Source organism: Antennarius striatus, chromosome 13, assembly GCF_040054535.1.
Source record: "Antennarius striatus isolate MH-2024 chromosome 13, ASM4005453v1, whole genome shotgun sequence".
Classification (NCBI taxonomy): Eukaryota; Metazoa; Chordata; class Actinopteri; order Lophiiformes; family Antennariidae; genus Antennarius; species Antennarius striatus.
Genome location: NC_090788.1, coordinates 3,212,446 through 3,230,976, shown reverse-complemented (window position 1 = coordinate 3,230,976; position 18,531 = coordinate 3,212,446). Strand labels below are relative to the sequence as shown.

Genomic DNA, 18,531 nt, shown 5'->3' with positions numbered 1-18,531 from the left:
AACGGACCACTGGCCAAAACCTCTGACATGTTTGATTAACATTAACCACCTAGAACTGATGAAACTGCCCCCACCTCCCCAATGCCCCTCCATACCCAACGAGTGCAGTAAATTTTATATAAAGTTCCTGGCAATCCAATAAACGCAGAAAACTTTCTTTCCAGAGTTGACAATCATATCGTGAAGCTGTGATGTCACGGGAACATTATGTACCAGGAAGGATATGAAATCTAAAAAAAAATTTTAAAAAAAGGTGAGAAAATCCACTCATTACACAAATAACAGAATGAACTGGAATGGGGAGAACTGGTAGAACCCAAACCTCCCCCGGGGATCAACAGTGTCTCTCTAAATTAAACCCTAATCCAGTCCCAATAAGTCATCTGAGTGACATTATAACCTTTAGCTTCCCGGTAGCTAAAATGGCTAACGCGTACAGGCACACACCTACGCTCTGACACGTGGAATCGCTTCCCTTCATCCCACCATCATCATCATCATCATCATCATCATCATCATCAGCTGTGATTATACTTAATAATCATTAAAACAACCCTCCTGGCTCGTCTGGGGAAAATCTGTCAAGTGAAATCGCAGCGACGGTTTAAACGCCACCGCTTTCGTGTTTCATACACACAACGGAAAAGATTGACGTGAGAATCGTGTCAGGTGTTACAACAACACTGGTTTGTTTTTTTTAAATTACAATACATTCAAAGAAACAGAGAATGCCTTCCAGGTAAACTATGGCGTAGCAAGAGCTCTGTGGCGAATAAAGTTATACACTCCAGGCTGCGTGTGTGTGTGTGTGTGTGTGTGTGTGTGTGTGTGTGTGTGTGTGTGTGTGTTAATGTGTGTGTTAATGTGTGGGTGTTTGCAGGGGAAAAAAAGAGATAAAAGCATCTGCATGGCGCTGAAAGGGGAAGTTAGATTAAAACGCATCATGGCGGGAGAATTAGTCGACGTGAGCCAGATAAGAAAAGCTGAAACGCAAGAACGGTGACAGGAGTCATAAATCAGAGAAGGTATTTGATTTCCCTCTGCTGTTCAGAAAAAAAAAAATTAAACACTCCAGGGAGAAAAAAAAAGAAGCAAAGAAGCTAGCAAAAACAAAAAGCGCAAAGATGTTCAGAAAAACCAAACGAAGTCCTTTTCCTTACAAATTGCGCCTCCTAGTGTTGCAGTTGATGCACGACACCCCAGATGTCGTCTCCCGTTTCTCACCTGGATGAGATCTCGGGCCAAGAGCTCCGTCTCTCCCGCGGGAATGCTTTCGTCCAGGACCTCCCATCGTTCTCCGAGGCGAAACTCCATGACGTAATGCTGGATCGGTGCTGTGTGATTGGCCGGCGGGATCCAGGTGAGCAGGACTCCCTGCTGCGTACGATTGGCTGTGAGGCACCGTGGTGGGGTAAGCAGCACCAATGGTTCAGGGGTACTTGTAGGAAATACTGGAAGAACAAACATCTGGATTATTGCACAATTTATTTATTTTTGCGGAATAAGCTTTATGGGATGTCTGTCTGGTAAAAGCTTTTTATTTTAAAGGACAAGCTGTTCCCAACCGGAATGTTTTGTCGTCCTTGGCGACACACGGGGTGATGCAGCATGAATAATTATCCCATTTTCCAGCGCGTCGCTTGTCTTTAAGTCATAATCTGTGACAGCTTCATTCTGACTTAATTATTGTCACTTTCTGTGTAAGGAATGAAATAATCCATGATGATTCAGCTAAAGACAGGTAGACTTTCTACCATCCAGTCAGGATTAAAAATGTTAGTTTACACGTATTTATAATAACTGGACGTTTTCACACGTGTGCTGCAGAAAATTAAAGATTCAGCTGCAAAACAGTTTTATTTTTAACGTCTGACGGTCAGCGACTCATCGAATCCTTCCTGAATACGTTGAACACCTGAACACGCCACATGAAAATGAAGTTAACGTCAGCTGAAGGTCGTTTTTTTTTTCTTCTTTTTCTGTGAAACATCACAGGACCAGAGGGTGTTGATTGGATTTCCCAGAGCCACGGTGTGTGTGTGTGTGTGTGTGTCTGTGTGTGTGTGTGTGTGTGAAACAACAACTTGTCAGTCTTCATTTCCAGCATGGAACTTTATAAAATTAACACAGAACCCTGTAACTCCTACCTTTCCTGGAGCCCCTGCAGGCATAGAAATAATTCTGTTCTTTCCGTCTTTCGGCTCGTTTTTCCTGCCAAAGTCATTTTGTTTACCGGCGGCGGCGGCGGCGGCGATGGCGCTCACCTAGTGTGTTCACAGTGACAACCTCGCTGAAGGGGCCCGTGCCAAGCTTGTTCTGCGCCAGGACGCTGAACTGGTAAGTTGTCTCTGGCTCCAAGCTGGGCACCACCATCCAGTCGTGGCCCCCAGACACCGGGATGGAGAGCCAGTCATGCGGACCTAAACGCTCCCTCTTCAGCCTGCAGAGCATGCCGGGAAGAAGAGATTGGAAAATAAAAGACAACAGGCGTTTTCACTTTCATTTCAAATTGGATTCATGTTGACTTTATTTTCATGATGTAAAAAACAAACAAACAGCTTTTCTGTTTTTATCTCCTTCTATAATCACAAATTTAGCACATTAGCGCGACATAAACTCGACCTTCATCGTTCCAACGTCACATGATCATAAAAGTAAACAAAGTGGTTTTTTTTCCCCGCTGACAAACACAACACTCGATGGAAATAAGCCCATGCTGCGCTCAGCTTTGCAGTTTTGCCCATGCCGCACATTCAGCCTCGCACCTCGCCAAAATAAAGCGCAGACATTCCCCATGTTAATATAAGATAACAGCAAAGAAGTTCCTTCACGTCTGGGCGTCGTTTCTGCAGCGTGAGGTAACACCTGTCATCCAATGCATCGCCTGTGATATGATAATATAAATGTTTAGCACCTCCAGAATAAAAGCAGAACCCAGATCGTCGTCGGTCCTGGTCCTGTGGATCGGTCCTTCGTCAGAGTTGATATCTAAACCCTCCATTGATGGTAGGGCGTTGTTTAAAGCTCTAAATGATCTGTATCGTATTGGAAGGCAGCCCACCAGAGAATTCATTGATTGTTCTGCAGTGATGCTGCAATTTAAGTACAGTTTAAAATGTTAATATGGATCCATGATGGAAAACCGGGCCATCATCTCCATCCTGAAGGTGAAGTTTGTTTGATTGACTCTGCAGCGATCTCACAGGATGCTAACGCTTTTAGCTTACAGGCTAACAACATCGAAAATCTGGAGTTCTTCTGTGGTCCGGGAGAATTCTGCAGCACTTTTTCTGCCAGGCTTCAGATTTGTTTAGTTTTTTTAACTAGAAAGAAAGATTTTTTTCTTTTTCTATGTGGGAGAGAAAAACGAAATAACACATTTTCAATTTGAAAAATCGCATCAGCATCCAGGCAAAAATCTTTATTCTTATAATGAAGTGAGGTGATTAAATAAATGAAATGTTTTCTGCAGTCAAGCGGCAGCAAAGCAGCGGCGGCGGCAGCAGAGAGCATTCTGGGTCATGTTCAGTTTTGTTTTTTTGTTGAGATGAAAAGTCACTCACGCCGGAACCTCTGCGTGTTTTCATCCCGACGTTTTTTTGTTTGTTTGGTTTTTTTCGCAAACTGTTCTGAACACAACCCTGGAAAAAGACATGGTCAGAGGTAACAGAGGAGGTATAAGAGAAGCAGGAAGCAAAGCATGCTGGGATGACTCACACATGGCCGTACCAGACTGAGAATGTCTGCTGAAAGCCTCCGTCGTAGCCCACCTCCCAGGACACGTTGGCCCAGGTGGAGGACGCCGCCACGTGGACGCTGGTGGGGGCGTGGGGGCTTGTGCCTTTGGGGGGGGGGGGCAGCGTTAAAAGGGAACACAAGTCGCCCTTCTGTGATTGGCCATCTCCATTTCCCTCCTCATGTGCACATACAACACAAACCTTTACATGGTCACTTTGTTCTCCCCCATACTGGGAGAGAGATTATAATCTGTAAATCCAGGTTTAATCCAGTCATTTTGATATCACTAGACTGCAGTTAATGTAAAATTTGTTAAGCTAATATTTGCTGTCTACCTGCAGGGATTAGTCTATTCTTTCTGGGGGGGGGGGCACCTGTACCTCGGGGTAGCCTGCAGTACGAACTCATGAGTTATAAATGAGTTTTAAATTTGAATGAGCCATCTGTCCCACATTGAAATGTAATTTAGCACAGATTCTCCTACGCTCTTTAAATCTTATTAATCCTGATATCATACAGTACATCCATGCACCTGTGCATCACGTGTGCGCCTGTGTCTCCGTGTACGTATGGATACCTATGACTTGGACGTGCGTGTTGGCAGTGATGCTCGTGGCAACATTGGTGGCGACACACTCCCACTCCCCGTGGTCCTCCTTGGTGAGGGACTTGAACTGTAAGCTGCCCCGGGGCAGAACATTGTGCTTGCTTTTACTGGGCTTCCCTACCTGCAGCCAGGATGGACCAATCAGAAGAGGGAGGGAGAGACGGAGACAGAGGTGCAAAAAAAGGTTATGAATTTTCAGGAAAAAGAGCGGCGAACGTGACGTAAAATAGACACAGAAGTGGGGGGGCGTACCTTCCTCCATGTGATATTAGGGAAGGGGTCCCCCTCCGCCTCACAGGGGATGACCAGCTCTCTCCCCGCCTCCTGCCTGTACTCCCCTCCAGGAACCACTGAGAATTTGGGAGGGTCCTGTCCGGGGGTTTAAGGGTAAATAAAGAATAAAAAAAACCTAACTGCAACTGAAATGCTTCTTTTTTGGAGTGGGGGGGGGGTACCTTTAGCACCAGGGGAGCAGGAGGGGACCATCCCATGGATCCCAGGGCGTTGTAAGGCATGCAGGTGTAGGTGCCCAGAGAGTCCTCCGTCACCTCTGCCACACGGATGCTCCCGTCGTCCATTTGGCTCCAACCAGGGTACTGTGAGGGGCGGGGGGGTTAGGGGAAAGGGGGGGTTACTCTAGAACTACAACCACAAATCCTTTCTACCAATTAGACTGTTTAACGTGATCATTAAATTTGAATCAGAGGCAGAAACACGGATGGAATCGGATGAGACGACTCTCACTAGCTCACCTTATCTATCCGGAGGGGGAGGCCGTCTTTCTTCCACTTCACCAGAGTTACGGGGGGGTTGGCGTCTACGGGACAGCGGATGAAGCCGGGTAGACTGATGGCCACGAAGATGACGGGTGGCATATTTACCACACGGGCAGGATCTGAGGGGAGGAGAACGAGCGATGAAAGAAACTGAAATAAAATCTGACTGCAAGTTGGATAACGTTGTTTTATTTGAGAGTAATATTCAAGTGTGTTCATGCACGAGGGTATAATGTTCAATAATAACCATTTAAAGCAGTCACTCGTGTTAAATTTCATTGGCCAACCATTGATTAAAGTCTCTAACCAGTATTTTTGCTTCCTTAAGAGTCTGTTTCAGTTATTTTCCGACTCCTCGGTGGAGCGTTTTCTGTTTAAGTATCTAATTATCATTATGGATTTCTCGTGTGTGTTTTTTTTTTTGTATTTTCAACTGAAGTACAGTCCAGGAAAAAAGTCTTGATCCACTACACTTTCCCAAAATCCTCAGTTGGGATGAGAAGAAGGAGCAAAGTGTTGCTTAAATGAGGTCAAGGAGGAAACTTCGCAGTAGGAACTGAGTGATAAGGAGCAGAAATGATGTGAATGAGAGGAGGAGGAGGAGGTGGGGTTAGCGCTATCGGCTAAGCATAAGCGTGGGAAAGAGAGCTGGAGAGGTAGAGAGAGAGAGAGAGAAGTGACAAGATGACGTAAGGTAGAGAGGAGCCGGTGGAGGAGAGAGGAGGACGAGCAAAGAAAGTGAGCAGAACGCATTTATCTGCTCGTGGAAACGAGGGTGAGCGAGTGAACGGGTGGAGGGGTGACAGGGTGAGATAGAGGGATCGAGGAAGTGTGACAGATCGATTGGCTGCACCGTTGCCAGAACAAGTTTGTTCTACAAGCGATGTCCTTAGAAGTCCTAACCACCAGCCTGGCAGCGCTCTGCCACACACACACACACACACACACACACACACACACACACAAAAAAGCCCAGAGGAGTGCCAGAGACCAGAATATCAGCCAAGCTACTAAATATAGCCCTCAGACATTGCTGCCGCGCGTGAAACGCTGGTTCCCCACTGCAAGACGCTTCAGAGAAGTCACTCAGCGGGAAGGGAAAGACGGGTGGGAGGACGGCGTGACTGTGAAAGAGAGAGATTTAAAACAGGGCAAAGCAGAAGAAGGGAAACGGCGTGAAAGAAATGGAGAAGGGCGAAGGATGAGAATGAGGAGAGAGAGAGAGAAGAAAAGAGGAAGGGGGAACAAAAGGAGAGGAAGATGAGGAGAGAGAGAGAGAGAGACAGAGCCCTCTGCAGCCTGAAAGAGAAAAGTCTTACAGCGATGATGTAATGCATGTCTCACTTCTCCCTCCCTCTCACCAATGGTGTTGCCTGCCTCTGTTCGTCACACACACACACACACACACACACACACACACACACACACACACACACACACACACACACACACACACACACACACACACACACACACACACACACACACACACCCACACCACAACCTAATGTACAGCTATCAAAGGAGGCAGGAGAGAGAGAGAGAGAGAGAGAGATAGAGTGGATGCAAAATATCTGTTGCCGTGGCGACAGCCAGCGGCCGGTCACCAGCCGATGGGGCTGACATCTCTGGACTGGTCCTGCCTCCGCCGGGCTGCAGAGTCTTTACCAAAGTGACAAACACCACCGCAGTGACCGGCGGACGGAGCGAGAGTTTTAATTGGAGGAGAGAAAGAGGATGAAGCGGGCGGCAACGGCGACGATGACGGCGATAGGAATTATGGGAAAAGGAAAGTAAAGGAATGAGATGAGGAGCAGAGCGAGCTACGACTACGTCAAGCATTAGAAGCTAATTTAAGCTAATGACCGCAGCCTTCACTGAGACGATGATGAAACATGTTGCCATGGAAACAACGCAAAACAAAAGTTTGTAAAAAAGAAAAAAAGAAAACTGGCTCACATTGCACTATTAGGTAGGCAGAGGCAGTTGGTGGTCGTCCCAGGCTGTTGCTAGGAGCGCAGGTGTATTTCCCAGCATCCTCCGGCTTGACTTGGGCGATGATGAGGGAACCATCGATGAGAATACTGACTCTACGCTTCAGGTCGCTGTGAAATCAGAGAAATAAATCAGCAAAAGTGTGTTTTATCTGACGCCGTGACATCTGGAGGAATTCGCTGCAGAAAAAGGGTCCACAAATCAAACGTTTTACAGCTTTTACTCTGAGCCGGCAACAAAATTTACTGGAATATTGACGGTCAGACGCCGGTGTGTGCGGCAAATGATTTTTAAAAAAAAAGAAATGACAGATGTACATTTGCCCTTGTTTTTGCTCACATTCCCAATAGCTGCGTGGCTCGGACTTTCGTAGAGAATCATGTTGTGCACGATTCACGAGTCGCAGTCGGTGCCAGGGGAGCTGAAGGTCTACAGGCTTTAAAGTTAGCAGGAAAACACAGGAAGTGTGTATTCCCCTGCCTCTCAGCTCCTGCCCTGTAGCACAGCCTCATTAGAACACTCCAGAGGAGAGACGCTCCGTGTACCGAGAACATCAGACGCAAAAAGGTTTAGAGTTAAAAAAAAACCAAATCTGTGGGAAAGACTTTTAAAAATGAATGAATATCACATTTAAATGATTTTCTTTGCTGAACTAATGACGACACATGAAATAATCTCATGGTTTCTAACTTTGCGTTGTGGTTTGGTTGTGTTTGGATAAGCATATTTGCGCTATGCGGGTGTGGGTGCGTTCCATTTTCGTACGCTTCAACCACCTCCGGGGATTGCGAGGGGTCTCCGACCCAGAATCGTGAGCTCTGCGTTGGAACAGAAGAATGGGGATTGGAGGGATCTTGGTTCACGCTTGACTTAACGTCACAGCAGAGGATCACCAGAGGATCGCCCATATTTGGATTCGATAAAGTTGGTAAAACATTTGGTTTGATCAGCTTTTACATTTAACTCCAATAAATTAAATAACCGATGCTTCCTGAGTTGCTGACTTTGGAGAATCTTCACCAACAACGACCGATGAAAAATCCAGACTTTAATTGGGTCTTTTTGGCTGAAGATGAACAATAGCATCTGAAGTTCAGGGAAGCGATCGATGAGCCACAATAAAACAAATTCCAGACGCCTCAGCAATTCAACGACAGGAATATACGGTCTAATTTCTCCACCTTCGGCAGAAATATTGTTAATGGTGTCAATCTGAAAAACCTTCGTCCGACTCAAGCAGACAGTTTGATTATCTTATAAATTCTGTTTCCTTGCTTTCTAGCGAAGCAGAAAACACTTTACTTCTTGAAGAAGACGTTGTCCTCCTCCCAGAACCAGGTGTAGGTCAGGTTGCGGGGGTAGGCCTCCGCCTGGCAGGTGAAGAAGGCGTCCTGCGAGATGTTGACCGTGATGTTCTCCGGTGGCGACACGATGAACGGAGGGCCTGGAGGACAGAAACGGAAGGAACGAATGAAATGAACTGAAACTTTACAGAACATATAACGTCCTGATGGCGCATCAGACGCTGGGGTCGTCCCACAGACATCACCTCCTCAGTGGGACTCACTTAGCCGCGTCACTTCATCTACAGACACAACAGGGGAATTAGTTTAAGCACCAGATGAGGTACAGTATTTACGGTCCTGTATACGTCCTGGGTGGACACACACACACACACGGATTTAACATCCTGCAGTGGATTATGAAGCTCCTGCGTGATCCTTTCTCCCAGAGACGGATCATCCTTCGTTTTTTTATTTTTTTTATTTCCATGATACCTGATTCGCGGTCGCGTTCCATTCGTGACTGTAAGACTACAAGTTAAACTCAACAGAACTCGACAGAACCGGACATTGATTGGACCGAGAAACGGCCGAGGTGTCCTTGGAGCTGGAGGATGAGCAGTCAGCAGAGAGAGAATAACCTGAGCTCCACGAACGACTGAGGTCAGGATTCTTTTTTTTTTTTTTTTTTTATTCGTCAATAGAGCGGATCAATAAAGCAGAACCATCACACTCCTCAAGTGCCTGGCATCTGAATGAGGTGCTGATGAGATTTAACACACTTGGAATTCACCGGACCAAAGGTTCTGTTTCCACCTCGGCGCCGCAGACGAGCAACAAGTTGGTTCTGATCCACTTCCTGTCAGGCTGAAGGCAGGAAGGTCAGAAGTTCTGTTAAAGAGTGAGTTTTAAACTTTATGTGCAACGTAGTTCCGACAAAAAGGGACAGACAGTGAAGGAAAGCAGTATACACACACACACACACACACACACACACACACACACACACACACACACACACACACACACACACACACATCCAAATTGAGTCTTAAAACCGTCACATACGTTCTGATCTGTATCCCACCGCCTGATCCTTTCCATCTGCCTGCCCCCCAGCAGTAAAACCAGGACTAGGCCCGTGCTGGATGACTGGCCTAAAGTGTTAAAGTGTGTGTGTGTGTGTGTGTGTGTGTGTGTGTGTGTGTGTGTGTGTGTGTGTGTGTGTGTGTGTGTGTGTGTGTGTGTGTGAGTGTGTGCCAACCTGCTACATTTGGAACCAGCTGAGTGCCGGGGATTTGTTGGCACCGGCGTCTCGGAGCTGATCTGCAGCTCAGCGGTTTTCCAGGAGGGCCTCTATTAATCCCGCCTCCCCCCCCCAAAAAAAATTATACAGCACGGGTCCAACAACCCCCTGCTCCCCCACCCCTTGGCTCAGACCTCTGTGGATACCCTTCTTATACCTATAACATGCTTTAAAAACTAATACTAACACTGTCTTATTTTAGTGATGGAGTTCGGATCATTCGTTCTTTATTCTCCCAACAAAACGCTCACATGTGTGAATATAATTATACTTTTAAATGGAACTGTTTGTCTCCACCAAACTAATTAGAATATAATCTGCTCCCGCTTCTAAACGCTGTTTAAACTCGCTGACAAAAGTTTTTGTCTGTTTGACGCCGGCAGATAGGAGATAAATTTATCTTTAACACATTTTAAATTAACAGAAAACATTCACCAGAGAATGGTTTGGACCAATTACGCCGCCGTCGCCACCGTGACATAGCAGCTAGGCGGCTAGACGGGATCCTCCAATGCATTCTGGGTAGATTTATATTTATACACACATCTTGTTGTACACAGGTTTTAATCCACTCACCTTGTACCAGCAGCCGTGTGGTGTGAGTGGCCTCCCCCTGGGGGCTGGTAGCTCGACACAGGTAGGCCCCCCGGTCGTCGCGGGTGATGGACAGAACCGTCAAACTCCCATCAGACACCTTCAGGCGACACAGGTTTCATTAAACACCTTTAGATGTGAACCTCATGTAATCAGGCAAAAAAAATAACAATTAAAACGCACAAAAGGAGCAACACTTTTTTAATGACTTTACAAAAAAGAATTATTGATTATTACTGATTATTATCACTGGAGTTAAATACAAAAATCCAAACTTCGTTATTAGTGAATTATGCAAGATTATTAAGAGGCGTAGTGCCTTCAACTGTGAATGAACGTGGTGATAGTGAGTTACCTGCTACAGCGGGTGCGTGTGTGTGTGTGTGTGTGTGTGTGTGTGTGTGTGTGTGTGTGTGTGTGTGTGTGTGTGTGTGTGTGTGTGTGTGTGTGGAGTAAGAGTGAGAACAATGTGAGGAGACGGATGTAATGAACGCCGGCGGTGAATCTGTCACTTTATCAGTAAATCTATCTTTTATCACGTCGGTTGTTACTCGAAGGAGGCGATGTCTTAAATCTTGCTCTCCTCCGTACGAAACTGTCAGTCCTGCCCCCCCCCCTCCCCCCCAGTGTCTCGGGGCGGGGACCACACCTTCAGCGGACCCGAGTCAATTTGAAATCTAAATTTGGTTTAAAGTTGGATATAAAGTCAGATACTGAACTAGAACGGAAATACAAGTGTTTTACCTCCACAAAGACACAATTAATTCAATCCAGCCTTATCGGAAATCAATTTTAGGCATTCAGTTTTGGATCTGGATCTGTTACTGCACACATATGTGACAGGTAAAAATAATAATAATAAGAATGCATGAAAATAATCTAGTAAAATCGCATTTAAATAGTGTGAAAAACAAAAACACGTATCTGAGCTAAAATTTTTATCTCGTTTCTCACCAGTCAACAGAAAAATGCAGCAAAAGTCTGGTGACGAAGAAAAAGCTGCTGCCTGTGAAAAATTTAGATCCATAACCCTCCTATGAACAAAGCCCAGTCACTTGAATAATTGATCTACTGTGGGGGAGTCATTTCCATTCCTACAACAAACTTTCTTGCCTGAAGACCCAGTCTTTTTTTTTTTTTTTTCTCATTAAAATCTTTTTACTCTCAGCTCTATTTTTTTTACACCGTGACAAAACCCAACAGAAGCACAGCAGAGGTCTTTCGAGTACACAATATATTCAGAACCGTACCTTATACTTGGCACCGGTGACCATGAGGCTGCCGTCTCGCAGCCAGCTGACCGAGGGTTTGGGGTTGCCGAAGGCCGTGCAGGTCAAAGTTATGCTGCCCCCCTCCTTGGCCTCTACATACTGAGGTGGCGTATCTGAAAATGTTGGGGGAGCTGAGGAGGAAAGGGAGGAGTTCAGCCAAACCAACCTTGATGCTTTGAGAAACCCTCTGAAGCATCGCTATAAGTTGCAGCTACATCCGTTGAGGAACTAATGGAGTGTATATAGTAGAAGGGGAGAGAGACCTGGGGTCTAGAATCCATCAAAACCACAATCTTGGGAGACAATTTTGAACTTCCTGAAGAGTTCTTGTATGATTGCATGAATTAAATGCAAAAAATAATGCAGTAAATGTTGGAAAATAACCAATAATTACCAATAATAATACCATTATTAACATATTTAAGTCCTGCCTTTCAGGGCAGTTGAACCTCAGCACAGATTAATAGTTGCACACATGTCATATGTTGTTAAGAACATTTTTTTTAAATCCTCTTTAAAATCCAGACAATTGGTTTGAACTATCCCACCACTCTTTAACCTAAACCGACCCAACGCCATGCTGAAAACACGCGGACATCATTCCGCAGTGATTCAACGCAGATTTGTTCAATCATAAATCCTGTTTTGATACCCTCAGTCTAATCACTTTAGGATTGAAGCTGATCTGCTTACATGTGTAATCCTGTAGCCTCTCGATTGTTAAATGCTAAATTCCATCTGCAGCCACAACCCAGTCGTGATGCTAATTCTACTTGACGCACTTCGTCACGCCGCGAAAGCCAAACGCGCAACTTATTGGAGGCGTTTGCAGTTCATCTGCTGGATTCTATGTTCAGGGAAAGACAAGATTTTACATCTCCTGATGTTTAGATTTCATGTCGCTGAAGATTGATGGGTTTAAACTAAGACTGAGGTGTCATTTATAATTTACGAGAGGATGAACCAGATGTGTTGGGATGTATAAATCCCTTTATCATAATGTTAGAATGGTAGAATGGAGCATAAATGTCCTGTAACTTCTTTCAACAGCCTCTTGGGAATTTATCTCTTCCCCTACGCTCCAACACTTTAACAGCCACATTACTTATTTAAGGTGGAGCTGGGTTCCGGTTGCTTCTAACCTGAACCTTAACCCCAGTGGTCCAAATGCTGAATTAATCTACTGCCTGTTTCTTTGGTCCGTCAGGCGCCGGACTGTTTCTGCCTTACACCTCCTGCCTTTGTTACTTTCTCTGCCTTTTGATTGTTGATTAGTCTCATCTATTTCTCATTAGCAGCACTTCCCTGGTGTATTTAGTCATCCGGCGCTTCCTTTATTCTTTGCCAGAGATTGCCTTCTGTACTCAAGTCAGCCAGTCCAGCCTTTCCTTGTGTTTTTGGATTTGTTGTCTTGTTTCCTGACTTCTCTTTTGGATTGCTTTGCTGCAACCTTTTGGATATTTTCGGTTTGTTTTGGCCTCGTCTGCCTCACACCTCCTCCTGAAAGGCTTTGGTTCCTCTGCATCTGGATGTGTTTTTATATTGTGTTCACCAGCATGTTGACCGTGGATTTCTGGTGCTGTTCTGGTGGGTAACAGCAGTTTGGGTTGGGTGTGTACAGACTCGTACGTCAATCAAGCGTGTGTGTAGTGGCTGTTCCAGCCAACATGATATGTGTGTCACTGCAGGAGGGCAGGCAAATAAAAAGCAACCCACTGTGAGGGAAATAACATTGACTTTCTGTGTAGTTCCTCTCATCTATGAGGGTATCGTTAGTATTAAAACCTTTCCCGAGATCTGTCCATACTGATGAGCAATGTCGATGGCAGGAGTTCATAGTAAACTCTGTTTCAGACCAGAATAAGAAGACCTAAATAAAGATGCTTGCACTGCCTTCGACCCAAAGTCTTCAAGAAAGAGCACATTTGTGCATGCATGTCTGTAAATGTCAGAAACATTTAATGAGAGGGGAAAGAATTCAAAAGAAGGAGGATATCAAAAGACAGAACAAAGAGAAACAGGAAGGAAGTTACTGACAAACAGGACGGATAAAGGGACTGTTGTGCAACACCGAGTCCTGCATCCGGGAATGGAAGGCAGGAGGAAGAGATGAATCTATTTTTGGTGGGGGGAGCAGTGAACCCTGGGAGATGTGAACCTCGTCCCGTTGGGATGAGTTTAGCTAACAGAGGCAGTTTAAATCGTTTTCACCAGGTGAAGATACCGGCGCCGGCTGGGAGTGAAGACAGTCATGACTAGAACAATTTATTCATCTCCTACCTTGCCCAACTTCGGCGGATGGTCACATTAGGTATGCAAAAATATTCTGCAGATGCTCCAGTTCAAAATAGAACTACTGTATGTCATGAAACATGAAGAGACCAAGGGCTACGCTAGAAAACCTGGCTGTGGCAGTTTAATTCATACGGCACAATTGAGCCCAATGGGCTTTTCAGGAAATGACAGCATAGACTGTGTGAAAGATTTCTTTTAAAAAGATTTGAATTCACAAAGAAAATTGTCTCTCAAGATATGGAACTTCTGGCACGGATTGATCTGGCCTGAATAGATACTCAGAAATACTGACACAATTCTGTCAGTGCTCTCCTACTGTACTTGCGACCCCTACAAACTGGACCACATCCAGACAGACAGAGCTTCACCCGACTGCTTCGGTTCGCAGCAGAGAAGCTGCAGCCATCTTTATGCATCTCACCTAGAATCTATATGCATCCCTTCCGCAAGTGCCAAGAAGGCAGAGCGCTACTAAAGTGATGGCAGTAATCTCTGACAACAGCTGATGTTTGACAATGATAGGGAGAGGTGGCTGGCAAATGGGGGTCTATAAATAGAAGCACTGCTGGAGCTTTCCGTGCAGCGTGAGCACGAAGCACAACGCTGAACCTTAAAGATTCTGTCACCTCAGTTTCAAAAAGTTGCTCGTCACACTTCAACATATGGTGCTGGAACACCTACTTAGGCATTCAGCGCATGTCTGTAATGTTAAAGCCCACTCACGCATAATAAGACTCACTATTATGGCTTCACTAACGTAGGGTGTGAACTAATGTTGGAAGACATAACCGATTCAGTGAGATTACGTAACGATTACAGCCTCCTGAGGCGGGATTATCAACCACACGGAGTTGGGGATGGATAGTTTGGGTGGGTTCGTCTTCTCCGAATGAGGTCTCACGAAACCGTCTTGGATAGTCTTCCAAGACTATCTCAGCGCTCTTACGCCCAACTACCGACACCACCAACAACTCAAGAGATTCAAGAACTCCCCAGAGCCGCCGTCTCCCGAACCCGCCACAGCTTCACTCTGGGTCTCTCCATTAAAAGATCCTCTGTTTCACTGAGAATACCTCCAACGCTTTGGGGACCCCTGTCCGGCTTGAAAAATAAATGAGGACACGGCTGCAGCAATCAAAGCCATCAAGAGGAGAGAACCCCAAAAGGACCTCCTGCCTTCCACGAGGACTTTCTTCTACCTCACTTAAAACAGTTGCAGGGGTTTCTCGTGTTCATCGCCGAACTGTCCATTCATTATACTTGATTTCATGGTGGTGTGCATGGATTTGCCCCAGAGAGACACTCCTCTCCTCCTTCTCTGAATGTCTTCACCTGTGACCAGACAGAACCTGAACCCCAACTCTGGTTTTCCGCTAAAACAGCGGACGGATGGACATGTCGAACAAAATGAGGAAAATACGAAGTCTAGGAAGCCTTTAAAGACTCCAACAGGACTGATGGTAGTGAGCTAATGTGGCGTGACCAATGGAGGGCGTACAGGACCGTATCTGGGGTGTCTGTTACCACAGCAACTAGCGTCATCATAGCCGTCTGACAAAGTGTCTCGATGAATGCTTGAGCTACCAAGTAAGACAAAACTGCTCTTGTAATAGTAAATAATAATGTCTGTGTTGATGCTGGTGGGGGTTCTTTTATTCTAGACTCCTGTGCTCTCGTCTGGAGACGTCACGCCGTTTCCTGCTCAAGGGCAGATTTATCAAACGATGCTGATGAGAGTCGGTTGATACTCTATTATCGGTACGACTATGAGGACCAGACGGTATCTCTACCTGACACTCATGCTGAGGCTCTCTGGCCTCCATGCGTCATGTGTGTAGTGAACATGCTGTGAATAATGCATTGGTACTCGTACTCACCGTTGACCGTCAGATGCACCCAGCTGCCATTGTGGAACGTGTCAGCCTGCTGCTCCAGCATCAGCACCTTACACTCGTACCAGCCCTGGTCGTCTGAGCGAACGTTGTCTATCCGCAGGGACGACTTGCCGTGAAGACTGGCCCGTCCTGGTGGACGGAAATGGAGGAAAGGCGTGGCTGGTAAGGGGGTGAGGATTTGAGTTACCTTTGATTGCGATGTTTCTGGTCTAAACTTTTGTTTCCTTCTCGTTTAATTCTTGAAGGTTCCCCTTTTTAGTTTCTTCTGTTATATTTAAGGTGTATTTTTGGCGTTTGTTCCGTTTCACTGCCTGGCCTACTTGATGACCCTATGATGAGTCCATCAGCACTGTTATCAGCTTTAGACTCGGTGAGCTCAAAGTCAGGTTGTGTTTTACTTTTACAGATCAAAAGCTAAAAGGGACGGGGTTAGAGATGGGGGGCGGGGGGTTGATGATGCTGCTCTCGGAATAACAGATGGCAACTAGCAATAGTGGCAAAACAGAAGGCTTTCAGGGAGCAGAGGACGGCTCAAAACGTCAGCGTTATCAAAGCCTGGCTATCCGTCATTAATCCCTCTCACTCGCTCATATCCTCTCTGCATTGTGGGTATTCCTTCTGATTCATTTTAGCGTCCTAATTCCCTCCGCCGCACGACACCAGGTAAATTTATCAGCTGCTCTGGCAGCTGTCTCGGTGAGTTAAAGGTATACTGTCAAAGGGATGTTTGATCCCAAGACTGTGTGTCCTGATGAGACTATTTTTATCTCAGGTTATATTCATGTCTGTCTCTGTCTAGGACGACTGGGAGGACCAGAGAACGCCTGAGTTCCAGTCGTGTAACAGCGCTGGTGACCGCTGTGCTTGTTCCTGCAGCGCCTGACATTTGACATCACTTACATTTCTCTCTGTTTGAAGGTACATAAAGAGTCCAAACAGGCCAGGATGATCCTGAAGTCCTGAACCGTAAAAAGTTCACGAACAGGAATTCACCCCAGAGGGAACACAAGTACAACACTGACTATCCTCACTTTGACCGAAACCAGTTTGGAACAAAAACAGTAATGAAGAATAAAACTGGCTTCTTTTTTTTTGCGCTTAAAATAACTTAACAGTTTCTGCCGCTCCATGTGCTCTAACATCTACTCCATTACCCAGACAACCTCCCACGGTGAGTCATGTTCACAAACTATTTAACAGCGTTCATTCATGTTTTACAGTTGTTTTGACATCCGTGGGTTATAATTAGCCTGAAAAGCTAGAATTCCATAGTTAACATATTATCATCTGCATCGCAACACATCAATGATGTGACAGCGGCGACACCAAGGCGCCGCGAATTATGTTAAGTCGATTAATTTGTCGTTAATCATTGTCAGTGTTTGTAAAGAAACGATCCAGTGCAGGTTTGACAGGATTAGAACCAATAGGAGACGTCCAGGAAGAGTGGACGGTGCTGAACTCTGGGACCAGAAGTCTTTCATTCTACCTAAAAACATTTATGTTATATTCATAAATCTAAAGAATATCCTTCACCACATGTTTGCGACGTTCCCCCGGAACATACGGCGCCAACAGCCATTCCCATGTTCGTAAACGTGTCTATGAATCCTCAAGGGGAAGCTTCCCAAAAATAATGACTGGATCTTTGCATTTTGTTTATGTTCTACTTTATACTCCGTTCAACAGCCGTTCATTTGCCCCGATTCCCTCCAGACGATCCTGAGATGTGGGACAGAGAACCTGAAAATGCCTCCGGCCCACGGCGAGTGCAGCGGGATAAAAGCGATGCTTTCAGCAGATGGCTGAATGCGACGCATTCACATCAAAACTGCCCTCTGCCATCTGAACATGTGCCTGCCTTTTGGACTTGAGGACGGGATGATGTCATCGCCGTGCAATCCGGTCAAATACAGACGATGAGGTCTGGACTTTCAACGTTCTTAAACCTCGGGGTATTTTTGCGTGAAATCTTGATGACAAATCATTGGTGGTTCTTTTTCTCAAGAGAACCAACAATCCTCTGGATCTTTAACCTTCATTTAAACTGCTAGAGTCATTAGGAACATCTCTAGTCTGAAGTTTCCACCACAGTGGTGACAAATCAAATGTTTAGATGTAGAATAAATGTCAGGGGTCATCAGTATCATTAGGGTTCATCCTCTGGAGACCATTAATGATTTCATTCTGACCCAGATATTTTTTTTATCAGGGAGGTGTCAAAGAGGCGACCTTTAGAGTTCCTGTTAATCCGACCTCGTTAAATTTGTTCAACCAATTCATGATTTTATCTCTGGGAGAAGTTCATATCACAAATTTGAAGCTATGTGTGAACATGTCGGGTCGCTAACGGTACGGCGCCGATAGATGTCTTGATTTCTCATTTTATTTCCCGGTTCAAGTCAAGTAAATCCCAATCTCGACTGTGTCCATGCACATAATTTGGAAGTGGGACGGTTTCCCTCAGGCGGCGTCAGCAGGAGTTTGGTTTATTGTAGTAATTATGACAGACGTCCAGCTGTCCCTTCATCCGTCTCTTTTCAGTTTGTCCAGCTCCACTAATGCCTTTAATCAGCTTTCTGCAGCCCCCACTTGGAGGCCCGTGGATCCAGTCACGGGTCAAACTCTTTTGAAGCTTGTATCCGGTGCCGCTGGTCGACGGAACCAACCCCAAAAAATATTTTCCTCTCAATAAAAGAATGAAAGAAGTGTTTGTTGCTTAACAAGAAGGATGGATGGGGTCAGTTTTCAGGGGCGGGGGTGGCCTTCAT

At 45.6% G+C, this 18,531-nt stretch overlaps 1 protein-coding gene across 1 annotated transcript in view; it reads right to left on the bottom strand.

The window, feature by feature from the left end:
- Positions 1-18,531, bottom strand: part of igsf9bb (immunoglobulin superfamily, member 9Bb) — a 47,454-nt gene that overhangs the window by 14,112 nt on the left and 14,811 nt on the right. The window contains exons 3-14 of the mRNA XM_068331500.1: positions 15,743-15,889; positions 11,550-11,701; positions 10,282-10,399; positions 8,419-8,560; positions 7,081-7,226; positions 5,098-5,240; positions 4,801-4,941; positions 4,598-4,714; positions 4,316-4,466; positions 3,718-3,841; positions 2,265-2,440; positions 1,225-1,451 (exon numbers count right to left, since the gene is read on the bottom strand). Coding sequence (XP_068187601.1) covers positions 1,225-1,451; positions 2,265-2,440; positions 3,718-3,841; positions 4,316-4,466; positions 4,598-4,714; positions 4,801-4,941; positions 5,098-5,240; positions 7,081-7,226; positions 8,419-8,560; positions 10,282-10,399; positions 11,550-11,701; positions 15,743-15,889 — 1,784 coding nt within the window. The remainder of the gene's footprint in view (positions 1-1,224; positions 1,452-2,264; positions 2,441-3,717; positions 3,842-4,315; positions 4,467-4,597; positions 4,715-4,800; positions 4,942-5,097; positions 5,241-7,080; positions 7,227-8,418; positions 8,561-10,281; positions 10,400-11,549; positions 11,702-15,742; positions 15,890-18,531) is intronic.